The following is a 17,972-nucleotide window of genomic DNA, read 5'->3' as shown; positions in this document are numbered from 1 at the left end:
AGGGCACTGTGCCTGCAAGAGGCTCTTGGGGGACTGCTCAGGGTAGCTGCAGCATTAGGCAAAGGCTGATACAGCCCTTCTGATCTGTTGGGATGTAAACATGGAGCAGAGGTGGCATCTACCAGACTCCTTACCTCTGAGCCAGCCTGTGGCAGGCTTCTCTGGTGTCTGTATTTTCCTGCACTGGACCTTGTGAAGGGGAGATCTTGGGCAGGGAGTCCAAACCAGGCAGCCCCTCTTCCCACCACCCCCAAAAAAGCTTGGCAAGCAGAGAGGGGGCACATGTCACATGCCTCCTGATGGCATCCAGTCGCCCCCATCTGGCACATCTGGCTCCTGGAAGAAAACTTTTCTGTACTCCCACTTCTTAGTCCTGACTGCTTTGTGTAGACTCTGGGCTGAGTCACAGGCAGAACTGGTAGTGATTATCGCCCTCAGGGTAGTCTCAGTGTCTGAATATAATGTTTGCTTGATTATTTGTAACCTGCTAAACTGCAGGCTTCACAGTCCTTGCTTTTATTCAGTGCCATAAAAGTGTTAATGCAACACTTATCATCAAGCCTGCATGATGCTGATAGTCTTTCAGTTCATAAATCACATGCGTTTGTCATTTCTTTAAACCACTCCACATGACAAATCATGCATCTCTTGTGTCAAACTGTCCAGAGTTAACAAGCTACGCTTACTTCACCTTACCAAAAGTTCAGCTCTACTTAAAGCCAATTTAGACACACAGGAAAAAGTAATAGAAGTGTCATTACAGAGAGACATATGGCAAGGCTCAAAGAGGTAGTGGATTTTACCATGCTAGCTCCCAGAGCTGGGACAGACAGATAGTGGCAAAAGTCAATGACAGAAATGCCCACTGATCTCCAGGGGAGGAGTCTTGGGTATGTTAGGTTATGTACTGTTAGGAAACCTCTACCACACTGCAGTGTAAGAGTAAAGGGAGGAAGTATAAAAGGTGATCTTGAACTCTGCATTTTGTTGCTGGGAATGCTTTCCTTTAGCTGCTAATGCAACTGTAATTAGGTTTTTTATGAGAGGAATATATCAAAACAGCAATAGGGCCAATTCAGTTACTTTTTAGTCACTGAACTGTACCTTTCCTACTGTATGTTCATAGCCTAGCTGCTTAAATTACCTTTGCGCTTGTTATACTGATACATTTTGCAGAATGGATAGTTGTCTATTGATGACTACCATGGCAATAATCAAACTCATTTCTCATATGCCATTAAACAGTCCCTAAATGTAGTCATGATCATGGCCACCATCATGGTCCCAAGGGATTTGGCAGTCACAGTTTGGGCCCTTCAGACAACAGAGGATTTGGAGGTGCTAGTAAACTCTGTTTTCTGGCTCTGTGCTAGTTTGCCTTCTGGCTAGGTCCCAGGCAGGGCAGCAATGCATAGCAGTGGGATAAGGTGGTGAGTGCATGTGCTGGATATGCAGAGGGGTTTTGCACCAGGTACCTTGATAATTAATTTACTCTTATGAGCAAAGACAGCACTAAGTGTGGCACAATCTGCTAATGGAAAGAGCAGTGATGTTCAGTGGTGGGATGTGGCTCCCCGCACTGTGTGCGTGTCCCTACTGTGGAAGGTGGTAACTGCTGAAACTACGGTGGGAAGGACAACTCTGCATAATGGCTCTTAAAACTGCCCCAGTGGGACTAAGGGAGGACTTCTGTGGGCACATCCAACTGCAATATATTCTCCTTATAGGGAGAAAGGCTTGTCATCACATATGGCAGAGGCAAATGTAAAACTCCTTACATGCAGAAAAAGCTATGAAGAAACATGTAGCTATTTCAAATGCTTAGTGTCAGAACTGTGGTGATTAGTAGTATATAGCAGGGACTTCTATTTGTGCCATTCAAACCCCTTTGTTAATAAAGAGTTTTTATTAAACCCTTTGATTCTTTTAAAAATACTTTGTATCCTTCAGTATCATCATACAGGTATAGACTCTTCATATGTTAAAACTTGGTTTCATGCAGCCATTTGAAAGCATTCCCTGAAGGGGAAAGTAGAGGTAATACCTGGGAATTGGAAGTGGGTAATCCCAGACCAAGTGGGGTGACAGGCCCAATACTGATGCTCAAGGAGAGCACTGGTTTGGGATTTCTCTTTTCAGGGAGTGGTACACAACTAGGGAAGCTGCTAACTGGCTGTGAAGTAGGGGATGGGCTCAGAGCAATGACAGAGCCTGCAGCCAAAAGGGCAGCCCACACTTCATGTTGGTGGGGCAAAGCATCTCACTCCACTTCTGGAGCACACTGTGCACTTACTGCTGGGTCTGCTTGCATCTTGCCACAACCCAGAAGAGATTAGAGGAAGAGGGGAGATGTTAATGAGAGGATGCTGAAGGTGAAGGGATGCCGGGAGATAGTTGAGCGCAGGTGACCGATTGAACAAGAAGACCTGCTGTTGTGCCTTTAGCCCTGTAAAGGGCCAGCAGATCTCGGAGCAGCCTGAGCAGGAGAGTTGAACAGTCCTTTATAATTTCCTGGCTATGATTTTATAGGTAAGAGCCAGATCCCCAGGAGGAGGTGGACAAATGTTTGCTCCTGGTGGCTGCAGTGTTGGTGGGAAGGTAAGCAGCCTGTGCTGAGAGAAGGGTCCCTGCCCTGTCCCTTGAAGGCTGATAGCAGGCTAGCCCAGCCCTCACACATGAGGTCAGACCCACCATCCCCTGCAAGGTCTGTGGGGCCTGGGCTAGCTCCCCAGGGTGTAGACACAGGAGACCCCTGTTCCCAGCCTCATGGAGGTACAGGGAAACAGTTCTTATGAAGAAAATAAAAGGCCTGGATCTAAGAAGTGGTCCTAAGTTGTGGTAGGTCCTAAGAAGCGGTAGGAAATGGTTTCCTGCTGTATAAATTCAGCCCAAGAAATTGCACCAGAGTGCAGTAAAAATGTGACTTTTTCCCAGAGCCTGGACCAGGGTGCCTGTGTGAGTCCCAGACCTGCTAGGCCAGGGAGGGATGCCCCTAGGTGCTACCTGGCTGCATGACCCCACTCCTCCTCTTCCTCCTTCATGCCTAAAAATGAGAGGAAAGTAACACACTGAGGCTCAGGAGCTCGAGGCAATGGAGGCATGTGGGAATGTGAAAACTTTCACAGTTAGCCCTCTGGCTCAATGAAAGGGGGATTGATGTGAAGTATTCGGTAATGGCTTTTAAGTACTGAATATGGGTTTAGTAACCTCAGTGTTTTCTGTCGTGACTGATTGGATGAGGAGAATGGACCAGAAGCAGGAGCTCTGTATGCATTTGGGCTTCAGTTTCTCGCTCTCTCAGACAGTTTTTGACTCAAAGTCTAGTGTGAGTCTGTACTGAGCATGTGGTTTCCTAAAGACCTCTAGGGCTGTTATTTGGCATACAGCCTCACCTTTGGTTCCTTCTCCATGCTGGTATTTCAGAGCAATAATTGATAAATAGCATAAAATCTAGCAAGGACAGGACTGAATATTTAGCCTTAAATGCAGAATGTTGGACACTTCGGAGCCACTAGATTTTTTTCTTTCCTTTATCTGGGCTATCTAATCCCACTGTTCAGGGATAACATACTGAAGGAATCACAGCCAGTCAAATGCCATATATATAAATATATATGTATAATAAAATGCAAGTGATGTGTGGCAGTCCCCTCCCTGCAAAGACTAGGAACATGAACACTGGTGTGAGACCTGCTGCAACATGATAAACAGCAAGAGCTGGATAGTACTACATCACCCAGGCACCATGGGGGAATGAAAGAGCTAGTCCCTAAATTAATCTTGAGTTTCAGCAGGGTCAAGCATAAGGGAAATAAATGCAACTCAGTGCAACGTTTAGTAACACAATGAGAAGTTTAAAGTTTAGCCAGACATCTCACACTGTGCATCACCCTCTACCACATCTCTTCAGCCAGTGCTCTGAGCAGCAGTGAAAAATAAGTGCTAACAGCTGAGGGTAAAGTGCCCAAAGCAGAAGGAGGAATCCTCTTTGCTYTTGTTTTTTGGTGTTGTATCACTGCAGGCTTGCTACTGCTCATATCAGCTCATGAAGCTGCTGGGTGCAGAGGAGCAGAATGGGCCCTTGCAGGACACAGCAGTGATCTGGCACCAGGATTATTTCCTGTGGTGAGAGGAGCTGGGCTTTGCATGGGGGATGAGCGTCTATACAGGAATATTAACTCTTGTTTAAAGTCCTAGTGTTAGAGGGAGGGCTCAGTCTGCTCTGGCCACGTGTACCAGGAATCAGGCTGCAGCTGTGGAGGGAGAGGCTCTGGCAGGGAAGAAATGATGGGTTTAGGAGATGGCCCCAACCAGGACAGTCCAGCAGATGAGCTGTGCTGAAGATGGGATTTTGACTCTGAGTGGAGAGAATGGAGGTCAGGGCCTGCGATACGTTTGCGATGAAGCCAATGCTGAAATAAAATGGTCTTTCACAGGAATTGAAGCACAGCAGGGTGGTGTTTTGGTGAGTTGGAGGCTCCAGGGACCCTTCTGGAGAATGGAGGTCCTGTTTGTTTTGTAGCACCCAGCCCTGGCAAGTCCCTAAGGAGAGTCTGTAGCTCAAGTGCTGCTCAGTAACAAATCCCAATACCAAGGACATACTCACAATTTTACTGTACTGACCGCCCTTGAGGGAAACGAAGCACACTTATCACCTGCATTATAGTGCAGAGCATCGCTTATTCTCCACGGGGGAGGCTAAATGGGTTTTTTTTCACTACTTGCTTTATTCAGCTGTATTTTCTCCACCTCTCACCACAGCTGGGATCTCTTCTCTGAAATAATAGTTGACAAGACACCTAAAAGCTCTGAGCACAACACAGAGAATTTCCACCATGGGGCAGGCGGATTCTCCCAAGCATGCAACTGAAAGGCATTTAAAAATACTAACAACCCACCCACAAATCACTGCTGTAACAACCTGAAGCTCTGCAATGGCTGAGGTCCCCCAACAGCACCTCTGAGTCATGTCAGAGTGGCGCAGCATTGTGGGGTCGGCGATACTCGCGCTCAGACTGGCAGCTTGCTGGTGGGRCTCCTTCCCATCGGTTATACCAGGGGAGGACCTTTTCCGGAAATGAATTATGGCCACAGTGTTTGCCAGCAAAGCCAAGGAGTTAATATGAAAGAAACTGGATTATTTAGCCCATAGCAGGGTCAGACTGGAAATGTGTTTTACAATGTTATGTAATTTGATGTTAACAAAAAATTGTCCTATGAAGTGTTATCACAACTCAACCTAATGAAAGAAAAATGACACCCTCTCCATTTGCCCAAGGGTTCATATCACATTTAAGGTGCTTTTCACTTCCAAGATGTTGTAGGAACATTTTGAACTCTGTTTGAAACGTTGATTTTTCTTTGTTTGTTAGTCATAATCACATTTCTTCAAGAGTTCAGTCTCTGCCAATGGTCTTAAACAAAAACAGAGCTAGAGCAAGGGTCTATGCAAGCAATCTCAGATGGGAAAGGGGACTTGTGATACCCTGTGAGGAAGAAATGGTGCTAAGTGAGGAGGTGGGGTCCCTTATCCTCTTGCTCGCCAACACCTGGCTTGTAGGACTGGAAGATGAATCTGCCTCTTCTCTGTGAGAGCTGTCCCATCAAAAGGTGAGCACAAAACTCCCCTGTCCTCTTGCACTCTCTTTTGAGTAGGGTCTGGAGGGAATAAAGGGCAGAGCCAGGCCATGGGTGCAGGCTGGCAGCCTGAACCGCATCTCTCTCCATGTCACTCTTTGCCTCTCCATCCCAAATATGTGCTGTTCTGGAGGTGTTGCAGCTGCACAAAGGAAATGATTAAAGTTTAGGGGGTTGAGGGAACTGGGAACTACTTCAGGTACTGAAAAGCTTTGCTATAGCCCTAAGTGAAGGGCTTTGCTATGAGGATGGGCAGGATGTTATCACGCTTCGTCAGCTCTGACTTAGTGTGGAGCTAAAGCGCGATGTAGAAACTGATGCAGAGTAGACAACAGATTGCACTAGCACCTCTGTTAAAAACAAGCTCCATGTCAACAGCAGCAGGAGTCTGAGTTAGCTTTTGTGATATTATAAAGAATATCTTTAACACTTGAAAACCAAACTCCTGCAGGTGCTGCACAAGAAATGCAAACCAGTCGTAGGTGCCATGTGACTAAGGAATTGCAACAGATGTGGAGGTGGACCCTAGGCCTCTAGAGAAGTGCAGTCCCTGTACATCACCTGCCTGGAGCTTGCTGTCTTCCAGCCAGCCCCAAGGGTTACCTGCTAGTCCGGGCACCCCCCTACTAATGCCACGTTAGCCCAACTCTGAGCTATTTATGGGCAAGGGCTTAAAATATGCTGACATTGCTGTCAGTAGACTTTTTTTCTGAGCAGATCACCTCACAGCTGGTTCAATGGACAATCATATTGGGCAAATGGTTTAGATGCAGTGTCATTTGTCCTCCACTCCTTTCTACAGCTGAATTTAACCAAATCTTCAATAACTGGTGAAATTCTTAACTAATAAAACATTCTTTCTCCTCCGTGCTGAAGACATTCAAGGATTCAAGGGATGAGGGCTAGGCTGGTGGCTGGCAGGGTAACTGGGACACTCCTAGCCAAAACTGGGCCTAGGCTCTGCAAAGCCCCTTGAGGAGGGGAGGAAAGGGAAGGGGGGTCGGGGCTGTTACTGGGGATGAAGCAGAGCTTCAGGTGCTACTTCCAGGTGCTTCAGTCAAAACTGACTTTTTGGGGAACTGCTCTCATGAACAAGTAAAGAGCTGTCTGTTATGCTGTAATCCTGGCTTTCTGCATCCCTTCAGAAAGTGGAYGTGTGATAAGAGAACAAACGACGCTGGATTCTCCTGCAGCCCCTGAATGGAGGCCTGCTCTGGTCCCTTGGGGTCCTGATGGTCCCAGGTGCTCCTCTTACCACCTGTAGCAACCCTCCCATTGTCTGATAATGTAAGCAGGGGCTGAACCCTGCAGTTTTCCAAGAAACCTTGTAATTCCTAAAGAATTGTGATGAATTCTGGATTCTGAATTTCATTGGTGCTTCTGATAATCCCTGCCTAAAATCACCTTATTTAAACATTGCAAGGCAAGTACATGAAGACAAATTAATCCAGTCTTGGTTCATCCAACAGTTAACTACTCAGTCCCCCAAAGCAGTTTTAACAACGTTTAAAAGCAACTTGATGTCAAAGCTCAAAAATAACATGCGAGTTTTCTGTTTCCTTAATATTCTTTATGCTCTTGAAAACCACATGGATATGGCAAAAGCACAGAAGTGCCGTACAGGAGCATGGAAATATTATAGTTCACATTAAAGTAATAATAAAGCTGGATCTACAGATTTCTTGTTAGACCAACAAGTAGTAAAAAAAAAGAGTTTCAGGATTGAAGGTTCATCCGGGGTCAGGCTGGGGGAAAACCAGAATGAGCCATAAAACTAGTATCTCTGCTGAGTTAATGATTTTTAGAACTCCAAGGAGTTATGAATTTTAATCCCCAAGCTCACTTTTGCAGGTATTCTGCAGGTCTACCCTGAGGATCAGGGCTGAGAAATTGGAGCAGTAGTAGCTGTTCTGTGGGAAATATTCCCCTGGGAACCCCGTTTTTGTGATTTCGCTATGAAAGCCGTGTCTGGCACGGAGACCTGTCTGGTTTTGCTTATGTGCCTAGATGGTCTCAGCTGCTGGTGCAGCGCCAGGAGGGCTGGAGCGTCCCTGACCCTTGCGGGGCAGCAAGTGTGGGCACAATGGGGCCAGCGCCTGAGAGTGCCTGGCCAGGGCTGGGGTGCTCCACGGTCCGCACTCCGCTCCGAGCGCAGCTGGGCAGCCTGGGATGCGGCCTGGAAGTGCTGTGGGAAGTGCCTGGCCTGGGCTCTGCTGAGGGCACCTCGTGCTTAACCTGGGGGAGCCTCGGCGCTGCTGTCCCACTGCTGCAGCAGGGACAGGCCAGCGGCGCCCGTCCTGCCCCAAAGGACCCTTCCTCTCCCCTGCACCCGCGAGAGCTAAGAGCTGGGGCAGCTCCTGTGATGGGCTGGGAGGGAGGGCGGCTGGGGGGGCGGGCGGTTCTTCTGGGCCTTTCCCCACCTCACCCTGGCACCAACCTGCTTTTTCTTCGCCCGAGCTGGCCCCGAGTGAGGAGCCCCGTAGCCCCGTGGGGAGGGCAGGGGAAAACGGGCAGGTTCACGGCTTAGGGCTCCTGTTGCACTTGGGGCAAGGGCTGGTGCCCGGCGGGGGGCCCGGGAGCGCCTCGTTGGCATCAGGGCTCCACAGTGGTGCGGGCACTGCTTCGTGCCGAGAGGGAGCCGGGGAGCACCTCTGCGGCCCTTGCTCCTTGCGGATCTGAGATGCCCTTGGTGTGCCCCGACACTGCATGTGCGGGGAGGGGGTGCCTTGTTTCTTCCTTTGCCTTTGAGTAACTGGAAATGCATGTAATTTGCCAGTGTCCCAGGTGCGCACAGACGGACAGCTTCTCCTGAGAGCGTTTTTAGCTTTGCCAGACAGGTAAGTAGAGAAGACATCTGTCAGTGAGGAGAGCGCAGCTGGCTTGGAAATTTGTGGCTGTGATTTGGACCCTCGTCATACCCACATACTGTGTCACTGAGAGAGGAATTCAGTTACCATGGGTTACCCTATCAGTACAGGGACCAAGTGCCTCCCCTCCCAACTGCTCTATAAAAAGAGTCTGTCAAAGATACCCCACTGGCTGCTGCCTGTCTGCACAGGCTGGGAGAAACGTGGCCCTGGGAGAGAGGGAGGGACGCGAGAGAAGTGCCAGCATGCCTTCTGCTTTCCAGTTTCAGTGCCACTTCGTTCTCATCTTCCTGGCAGCCCTGAGGGGGGAAACCAGATACCTAGAGGTGAGCAATGTGCCATGCTGCGCTCGTCCTGCTTTCCCTCAACTTGCATTTCCAGCTTTAGAGCATCCTGCTTTTCATCTCTCCCTCCCTATTCCCACTCACCCCTGCATTAAATCTGCACCTAACTGCAAGAGTAATGTTAATGCAACAGTTGTTTCCCCCCTCCCCATTTCTCTTATCTTCCCTTTTCTCAAACTTGCATTTTTGCTAAGGAGTTAAGAGACTCTCTGTCTGCTGGACTTTGGGCTCATCTCTTTCATGCCAGGTTTGTTCCTCTCTCAGGCAGGTTGCCTTAGACCTTGGCAGATTTCTGACAAAGCTCTTCCACAGCTACACTATTTTTGGAGGAGGGATTTAATCTGCTGGTGCCAATTCTAGGGAGGTGCAGAGAGGGGGCCGCATTTCATTTTGTCCCAGCCTCTTCTTGACCTGTTTCCTTCGTCAGGTGAGGGATGCTGGCGAAGATGAACCTTTTCTACTCCTCAGCGAAGATCTGAAGCGAGAGCTGTCTGCAGGGCAGATCTACCGGCGGTCGCTCAGTGAGTTTCTTTAGTTCTCTGCTGGGGACTCCTGACATGGGGGAGAGCCCTGAGGAGAGCTCGGGGAGAGGAAGGGGGGCTACTTGGGAGTGAGGGGGCTGCAGGTACTTTTTGAGAGGGGTGGAAGAGAAGGAAAAATGTTTAAAACCTCAGAAAACTGTGGTTAAGGCAGAGAGATGGAAATGGGGCTCTGAAGGAAGAAGAGGCAAGCTCAGAGCTGGGGTCCTGATAGGCAGCAGTAGGATGGGGGTCACCAGCCTACGTCCTTAGGATGGAGGTGACCTTCAGGGTAGGGCTGTGAGCTCCACAGGAAGGGACGGGTGGGAAGGCTGTGACTAGAGAGAAATTTGAAGGAACTGAGTGTTTGTACACTTGCACGCACACACACACACACACAGAGACACACACAGTTTTCAATTCAGAGATGCTTCAGCATGTCAGTGCCTCTCTCTCTCTCTCTCTCTCTCTCTCTCTCTCTCTCTCTCTCATCACACACACTTGTGCATGCACATGCCGAGTTGCTGTCATCTCCTCAGCGCTCATCGTTCCTTCAGCGGAGCCTTCCTGGCCCCCTTCCCCCCATCCTCAGCGGAGGGTCTTTCCCGCTCCCTCCCTTTCCCTTCCCCTCGCCACTGGCAGCCGGCGCCGTGGGAGCTGGCACTCGGTCTCCCCCCCTGGAGGAGGGCTGAGGCACGTCCCCGGGCTCCGCTTCTGTAGGATGCATTGATATGCTGAGCATAGAGGGGCAGTTCACCTTCACTGCGGAGCAGCCCCAGCTGCACTGTGCCACCTTCTTCATCGGGGACCCCGAGGAGCTCATCACCATAGACTATGACTTTGTCAACATTGACTGCCAAGGAGGAGATTTCCTGAAGGTAAGCTGGCAAGTCCTGCTGCTCTTCCCCTCCTCTCCTCTAATTCTTCAAGTGTGAGGTTATGTGCAGAAGGGGTAGGTGAATGTGTGCGCACACGAGTGTGTGTGTGTGTGTAGAGTAGGATTTTACAAAGCAGCCGCCTGTGGGATGTCTGTCCCTCCTCCCCCCCAGGCCCTTGGGAACACCCCATCCCTGTAAGGCACAATCTGGTGCAGGCTGAGACTCCATCTCCCAGCCACAGCACAGTCTCTCCTGAACTTTTCCAGGAATTTTATTTTCCCAGACCGAAGAGCACACCTCTATTGAGTTCCCATATCTGGGGGATAGTTTGAAAAGAAAAGTTTGGCCAATACAAGCTAACCCTCTCAGCCTAATTAGGAGGGCTTTGTTATTGCTTTTGTAATGCCATGAATCATATGAACCCTGAAGATAATGACACAGCTCTCTAAACTGCTATTTCTGCTCCAGGATCTCCACTCTATGGTCATTAGCATTTGTTTATTGAGTGGATTGTTTCGGTCTTTCTTTTAAATGGCCCTATTAGAGCTTTTCAGGACATCCACTCTGAACAGAACGAATTTCATGACTCAGAGCCATTTATATTCCAGCACCAACAAACTTTATCAAAGCATTTTGCTGGCAGAGAGAAATGTTGCCCAAGATCTGAACTCAGTTCAGGAGACAAGGGGAGGCTCGAAGGTACCTGCTCCCTCCCCTCACCTTGAGCTCTGCCCATTGCACTGTGGCAGCTGTACCCAGCTCAGACCCCATCCTGCCTGCCAGCATGCCAAGCTCTGAGGAGGAGGAGTAAGGAAAGTTGCTCTTCAACCCCTCATCTCCCCCTTGGAGAGATGTGGCCCCCCCTGCTTGTTTTCCCTTGGGGAATCCTGTTTCTCCATCCTTTACACCTGACCAGGATCTCTTCAAATGCCAAGTTGCTATACCTAAGGGCTAGGTTGAGGAGGCTGATTTCAGCCTCTTGTGGGTCCAGGTTTTTGTACCTAGACTTACGGCCATTTGTAAAGGCTAGAAAAATGCCAAGAGATCTTTGATGACACTTTACAGAGTTGTTCTCCCTTTGTTTATGGGGACCCTCAGTTTCTTTATTATGCTATTGAATTTATAAAGACAGCTTTTCCCTGATGTGACTTGAGCACCCACATCTCATTACTTTAGAAAATTTGCAGTTCTAGAAAACCTGGAGATGGATCCTGCAGCTCTTCCATAAGAAGGTCCCATGCATATTCACATTAGGATTACTCACCTAAGCAGTGGCAGAATCTGGTCCTTAGACATTCAAAGTATCAGCAAAGAACAACTGAAGCGTAGAAGGGATTACTGAGTGAGAGCAGCTAGTGGGGAATCGAAACAGCAAGGAAGGTAACTGTTCAGCTACACTAGAGTTAATGCAAATTTCTAGTTCTGACATATTTCTGACACATTTCCCTGAACATGGTGAGGGCAAATTTTTTGCTATTTTTGTTGTGAAGGAACAATTTGTTGATGTTGCTCCTTAAGATCCAGTCAAGTAGGCAGCATTTGTTCTGCTTTCTAGTGGTTAGGGCGAGCTGAAAGAAAAGACGCAGAAGTGAGCAATACCTCCGTCAGTAATTCCTCCACAAAACTGCTATTCTTCCATGCTGAAGCACCAGTGCTCTGGAATGCCTCCAGGTCAGCTAGAGACAAGCTGTAAAGCATGTATGATGGAAAATTACAGGCCGTGTCAATGGAATTAATGCCTAGAGCTTGAGAGGGCGACCTACGTTTGATGTGGCTTCCAAATCAAGTTGTTTAAAAACTTGACTTAATAACAGTGGAATTACAATAGTAATAAACCCCAAAACTGATGCAAACATCATGATGGAACAAAAAGAGTTGCCTCCTTCTAAAATGTCACCAATGTTGTCACCTGAAGGAAGTAAAAAAGATATTAATATGTATACGCATCCATTTCCTGAATATTGACTGAAGTTGAGTAATTAGTAAAATGCCAGGAAATATAGAAGTACAAAGTATTTCATTTTAACTGGTGACTTTGAACAAGTCATCCGGTGTCAGAATAAAAAAGGTCTATGAAACGAGTAGGTTATCTCTGCAATACTTTATTTCTGTTCTAAACTAGCAGAATGATTAAAAAAAAAAGCTCTGGTTTATATTCTTGAACCTCTTTAGGTATTTGATGGCTGGATACTCAAAGGAGAGAAATTTCCTAGTTCCTTGGACCATCCTCTCCCCACTTCCCAAAGATATGTAGACTACTGTGAAAGCGGCAATATTCAGAGGAGCATCAGGTCATCACAGAATGTGGCCATGATCTTCTTCAGGATTCACCAGCCAGGCAATGGATTTACTGTCACTGTCAAGAAAAATGCCAATCTTTTCCGTAAGTCTCATTTTTATATTGTCAAATGGGCTTACATTTTGGGCAGAAATCAAAATGAATGTATCAGTTTGCATTGAATTCTCTCTCTGATACTATTTACACTGAAATAGTTCCAATAACTTGAGTGGATCCACATGCACCTGCATGGCTGAGGATTTGATCCAGGCTCAGTATACGTTGCAAAAAAAGAAAATTAGTGAAGTATAAGACATAACTTAAGCAGAACTTCTACATTTGGGAACCAAAGGTTGTCTGGTTCAAAGAAGTTCTATTCCAATCTAATATTGTCATGTCCAATCACATTTGGTCAGAACAAACAGTATTCATTTAGAGATTTTAATCTCAGCAATTTTTAGATCTGGATGAAAAAAGGAAAAAATATTTGAAAATGTTAAGCAGTACAAACAGTATTTCGAACAATTATGTGAAAAGTGCTATTTGATTACAAGGGTCTACTTGCAAGTTATCTCCCTAAGCCTCAGAGCTGGCAAGGTACACATGATGGTTACCTGCACAAATTTTATCAAGACAGGACAGGAGATCTGGCTTAAATATTTGACAGTTATTATTCAGGTRAGTATGGTTCATCTGCTTTGCCACACAAAGGCTGAAGATAACAGCCAGTCTGCCCTGCTCTTACTCTGAGTTGTTCAGACAAGCCTGGAAGTTGTGTCTCCATGCTGCTGTGGCTCTGCACCTGCAGACGCAATTATTTTGTGCAACTGCTGGATCTGGCTTGTGTCCATTCACCTCGGAGAGCAGGCAGAAGAAACTGCATGCCTCCATGTCTTCATGGAGACCCCCTTGGGTTGCTTCCCAGCTAGGCACATGCACAGGTGATAACCTACTGTCTTACCTGAACTGTTGAACTTGAACTTTAAGATAAAATCATCACTTGCCTGTTCTAGTTTCAATGGGATGTTTCTCAGGGTAAGGAACTGCTCAGTTAAGAGAAGTAGAATAAGACTCAGAGGTTTTTTGTTTTAGCGATGTCAGGCAATAGCAAGTCAAAACAGACATAAAACTAAATGAAAGCCCTGCATCCATATTTAGCCTCCTTCAAACTGGCACCTCCCACCCTGACCATGAGTCGTTGATGCATGGATTTGGGGTGGGAGCTCTCCTATTGACAGCTGCTCCTTCAGGTTCTGCCAGGCTTGATACTACATTGTACGCAATTGACAGGGAATTTCTAGAGAACAAATGCCATATAAGAAATACAGAAAATGCCATATGCATATTTTTTCAGCATTTGGTTATACATCTCAGTAATGAAATCATCTGTTCTTTGTGAGTACCAAATGTACATGACTTTGCTACATTCAGGCAACGATGACTGCACAAGTAACTCTTGTACCTTCTCCCCATGCCCCAGCTTGCAATGTCATCTCTCAGACTCCTTCTGGAAGATTTACCATGGTTATTCCTCATCAGCACAGAAACTGCAGCTTTTCTATAATTTACCCAGTGGTGATAAAAATATCTGATCTTATCCTGGGACATTTAAATGGCCTCTTTTTAAAGGTGAGTTTTTCTGTTCCATAACAAATTACTACCAAGTGCATTTTTCCTGGGACTGGAAGAGGGAAGCAGCGGGTGAAGCAGGGGTAGCCTCTGCTGTTGGCACCGGCTGTTAAGGCATGTGTGGTCCAGATCACGTGCGCAACTGCTGCGGGCTCTGGTTCCCCCACAGAGATCAGAGCTGGGTTTGTCTCTGTTGCTATTGTCTCTGTAATGTCGCAGAGGCAATCAAATTATGCAAAGTACCATTAATGCATGTAAATATTGCTTGCCATAACAAAGGCTAAGAATCTCATTAGAAAGAAAGGAGCACTTTCCCAGAGAGTTGTCTGTCTGCATTTAAGCTAATGAAAGCAGCAACGGTTCTGAACAGACACCAATCAGATATTGAGGTCCTTAGTATGGTGAAAATACAAATGTGTTTACAACAGATCCCCTGCTCAGTGTGCCAAGCATCCTCTGCTCCATTTTTTCTGGCACACAGCACAGGGGCTGGAGTTTGGCTGCAGCATCTGAGTGCTTGCTGGTGGCCAGTGGCCACCAGGTAGGAGAGGACAAGAGCTGTTGCTGGCACCCTCTAACCAGGAGGTCTGAAAAAGTGTAAATTTCAAAATGTCCACAAGGATAGGAGCGGAATTTGGCCCTAAGACACCAGAGGAAAGAGAAAATAAAGTTTGTTTTTTTGCTGCCGATGCAATTGGTAGCCTAGGTCCTTCACTGGGATGAAACCAATTAGTAGTTACACCCTTGCCTTACATGCTATTTGCACAGAGACTCTGACTCTCCCTCATCAGAAAGAGGGAGATCCCCACTTTTATTAGGAAAAAAAAAAAGGCAAAACAAGGCAAAAGAAACATAAATCGAATTTAAAGTCTTTTGTATACAAGAAGAACCCATCTTCTTCCCTTATAAACTAGCTGAAAATAGTTGTAGACCCAATTCTGAACTCAAAGCCAGATGTCCTTGACCCTCCAGGAGCTCCATCTTTCCTCTTGATGTCTGTGAACGAGTGGCAACATGACTGATCAATTCATCTAGCCATTCAGGATGGCTAGATGTGTCCAAAATGTCTCCAAAGCTGGCCTTTGGCGGAAGGGGCAAATGAGTTGGCTTATTCAGCAGTGGGCAGACAAGAGACTATAACAGGAGAAGAGATAAAGAAATCAAACACCTAAGCAGCACCATACGGGTCACAGGCCAAAGGTGCTCAAGGGGTTTGCGTGAGATACTTTTGGCAAACAGTACTGACTTTCAGAAAAAAGGAGTGGTGGGTCTAATATTGAGTAAGCTATTGTTGCCAGGCAAAAATACTATTTTCGTTAATTCCTACTTCATCTAAACTCTGCTACAATAGTGAATTTTAGCAACCCTTATTGCTTAGGAATCTAAAAGTACAATACAGTGGAGCTTAAGTTACTGCCTGTCAGCTGAGTGTGGGCATACATTCAGTGCACGACTGTATTAATCTGATTACATGTCTAAGCCCTATGATCAGATTGCTTATCTGCACTGAAATCAATTGAATCAACACTTTAACTACCTAGCTGTAATTTTCAGAGCCCACTTAGGTCTTTCTTTGGAATCTCTAAAGAAAATTAACTTGCTAATGTCAAATTGAAGTATTATTACTTGGGATAAGAACAGCCTGATTTCTCACAGGTTTGAGCACAGAGGACTTCTAAGACCTGCTGTTGACTACAATCATGTCTAGAGAATTGTTACATTTTGAAGATATATAATAAATAAATTTTAATCTTTGTATTTTTAGAAACCTTCAGCAGGCTGCGCAGGAGTGGGAGATTTTGTAGAGCTGTTGGGAGGAACTGGCTTAGACCCTTCCAAGATGTTTCCACTAGCTGATCTCTGTCACTCCTTTCATGGGTCTGGTGAGAACTCCTTCTCCCACTTACATCTCTGCATGATAAAATAATTAACTAGAGGGAGTCCTGCAGAGCCCACCCAAATCTGGACTTCCTGCTAAATTTGTGAACTTCACGTGTAGCTGGTGAGAATGAAAGGTGTTCAGCCAGGGTGTTTGGTACAGCAAACCCATGAACACTTTCGCTTGTCCTTGCAGTAATCATTACAACAAGGTTAAGCTATATATTTTTTTAAAACACTTGTCATATGACAGAAATGATTATTAGAGCCTCAACAGACAGATGACCCCGGAATAATAAATGAAGGCAGAGTGGTTACCTTTTTTGTTAAGGAGTTGTTCCCCACTTACACAGTGTTCCCAAAGCCATCTTTTCTGCTGCCGAAATAAAAAAACTCAGAGCTTGTATACCACAAAAAAACTCAGAGCTTTCACTCACTGCTTCAGACCTTGGGGGAGCTCTGAGTCTGTGTTTCACAGTCATGCCAGGTTGGTGATCTCTTTGTCAGCACAGAAACAAAAATTCACAATTTCTCTAATCTTTAATGTAGAAGAGTAAAAAGTGTAGCAGTGATGACACAGGTAGGCTTCTATAAAACATATGCATGTGTGGTTCATGGAGTATTTGACCTTGGAGTGTAAATGAGTATACTGGAGGGGTGACATTTCCTCAGGGTTAGAGAGCAGGAGCATTCTCCATTGTCTTTCATGGCACCACAGCCTAATGGTCCAGGCACTGTTCAAGGCTTTAACCAACAAGCACTGGTACTGAGCGTATGCTGAGCACCTCAATGAGATTAAAACATGCTTTCCTGCTGTGTAAAAGAGTGCTCTGGCCAGATGGAAGGGGAGATAACATCTTGCCAACTCACACTCTCCGAATGACCCACAGGAATTCTCCTCAAATGGGCAAAGTGCTCAAGCAGCTCATCTAAAAGCAGTGGTTGGTGACATGCTTCATATGTTTGATTTTTCCTGTGTTGTGCACTGCCATTTGAGTTCGTCTTAGTAGGACTCTTAAATACCTTCACTTCTGCAAACCCCTTTACTGCTGCCACGCAAAACCACCCATCCTTCCAAAAGGAAACACTTCAAAATTGTTAATTTTTGATATGTCCATGGTAGGGTGCTATTACCTTTAACTATCACTCACAAACAATAGCATACATCTCAAACCACAGACATCTACAGACCTCTATATCTTGTCTATCTATACACGCATGAAAATGGGGGCTCATGAGAAGAGTGAGTGATATTTGTTTGAGTAAAGGTTACGACATTCAATGAACTAGCCAAGCCATTATAAAGTAAAACTAAAAAATACAGAAAAAGATATTTATTCAGTGTTACCACCACTGGCCCATTATTACTACACACAAATACTTGCTTTGTTTTCCAGATTATATGTATTTGTGCCAACATTATATACAATCTTTTCCCTCTCACTCATATAAATATATCTTTATATCTCTCATATATTTATTTTCCCTAACTAGCCCAAATGAAGATTGGCTGTGACAATACGGTGCTACGAATGGTCTCCAGTGGCAAACATGTCAATCGCGTGACATTTGAGTATTATCAACTTGATCTGCAAGAACTAGAAAACAGAAAGGAGAACAGCATTGAGGAATTCTGCTTTCCTAGTATCTGATAAGCCAAGCAACACATTTTCACACAGCTAACGAAAATAAAGTTCTGGTGGATTCAAAAAATGTACTTTTCTTTTAACCAACTGGTATTATCAAACCTTTCTACAGTACAAGCATTTTTTTTTCATACAAATCAATCATTCCCATGAGCAAACAGGAAAAAACAACCAATACATTAATCTTTGTTATTACCATAATATTTTTTCTGCAGTATTTGAGCTCATTTACTACATCCAAAATCAATAGCAAGAACAGAAGACTATGTTTCCAGTGTAACTATTATTAGGGAAACA

General features: G+C 45.8%; 1 protein-coding gene across 1 annotated transcript; it reads left to right on the top strand.

The window, feature by feature from the left end:
• Positions 1-8,557: 8,557 nt before the first annotated feature.
• CRHBP (corticotropin releasing hormone binding protein) lies at positions 8,558-17,742 on the top strand. The gene is made up of 7 exons (XM_026067784.1): positions 8,558-8,830; positions 9,276-9,369; positions 10,087-10,244; positions 12,417-12,627; positions 14,003-14,151; positions 15,917-16,034; positions 17,524-17,742. The coding sequence occupies exons 1-7, from the start codon at positions 8,750-8,752 to the stop codon at positions 17,679-17,681; spliced, it is 969 nt and encodes a 322-aa protein (XP_025923569.1). The 5' UTR covers positions 8,558-8,749; the 3' UTR covers positions 17,682-17,742.
• Positions 17,743-17,972: the final 230 nt, after the last annotated feature.

The sequence above is a fragment of the Apteryx rowi genome, unplaced genomic scaffold (assembly GCF_003343035.1).
Source record: "Apteryx rowi isolate R43461 unplaced genomic scaffold, aptRow1 scaffold_262, whole genome shotgun sequence".
Taxonomy (NCBI): domain Eukaryota; kingdom Metazoa; phylum Chordata; class Aves; order Apterygiformes; family Apterygidae; genus Apteryx; species Apteryx rowi.
The sequence above is the reverse complement of the archived record's forward strand: the minus strand, read 5'-3'. Positions and strand labels throughout refer to the sequence as shown.

Excerpts from the sequence above, each read along its gene's own strand:
- CRHBP (XM_026067784.1), top strand. The coding sequence starts at position 8,750 with ATGCCTTCTGCTTTCCAGTTTCAGTGCCACTTCGTTCTCATCTTCCTG. Across the intron at positions 12,628-14,002 it reads GAAAAATGCCAATCTTTTCC|CTTGCAATGTCATCTCTCAG; the intron begins GTAAGTCTCATT and ends CCCATGCCCCAG. Across the intron at positions 16,035-17,523 it reads TCACTCCTTTCATGGGTCTG|CCCAAATGAAGATTGGCTGT; the intron begins GTGAGAACTCCT and ends TTCCCTAACTAG.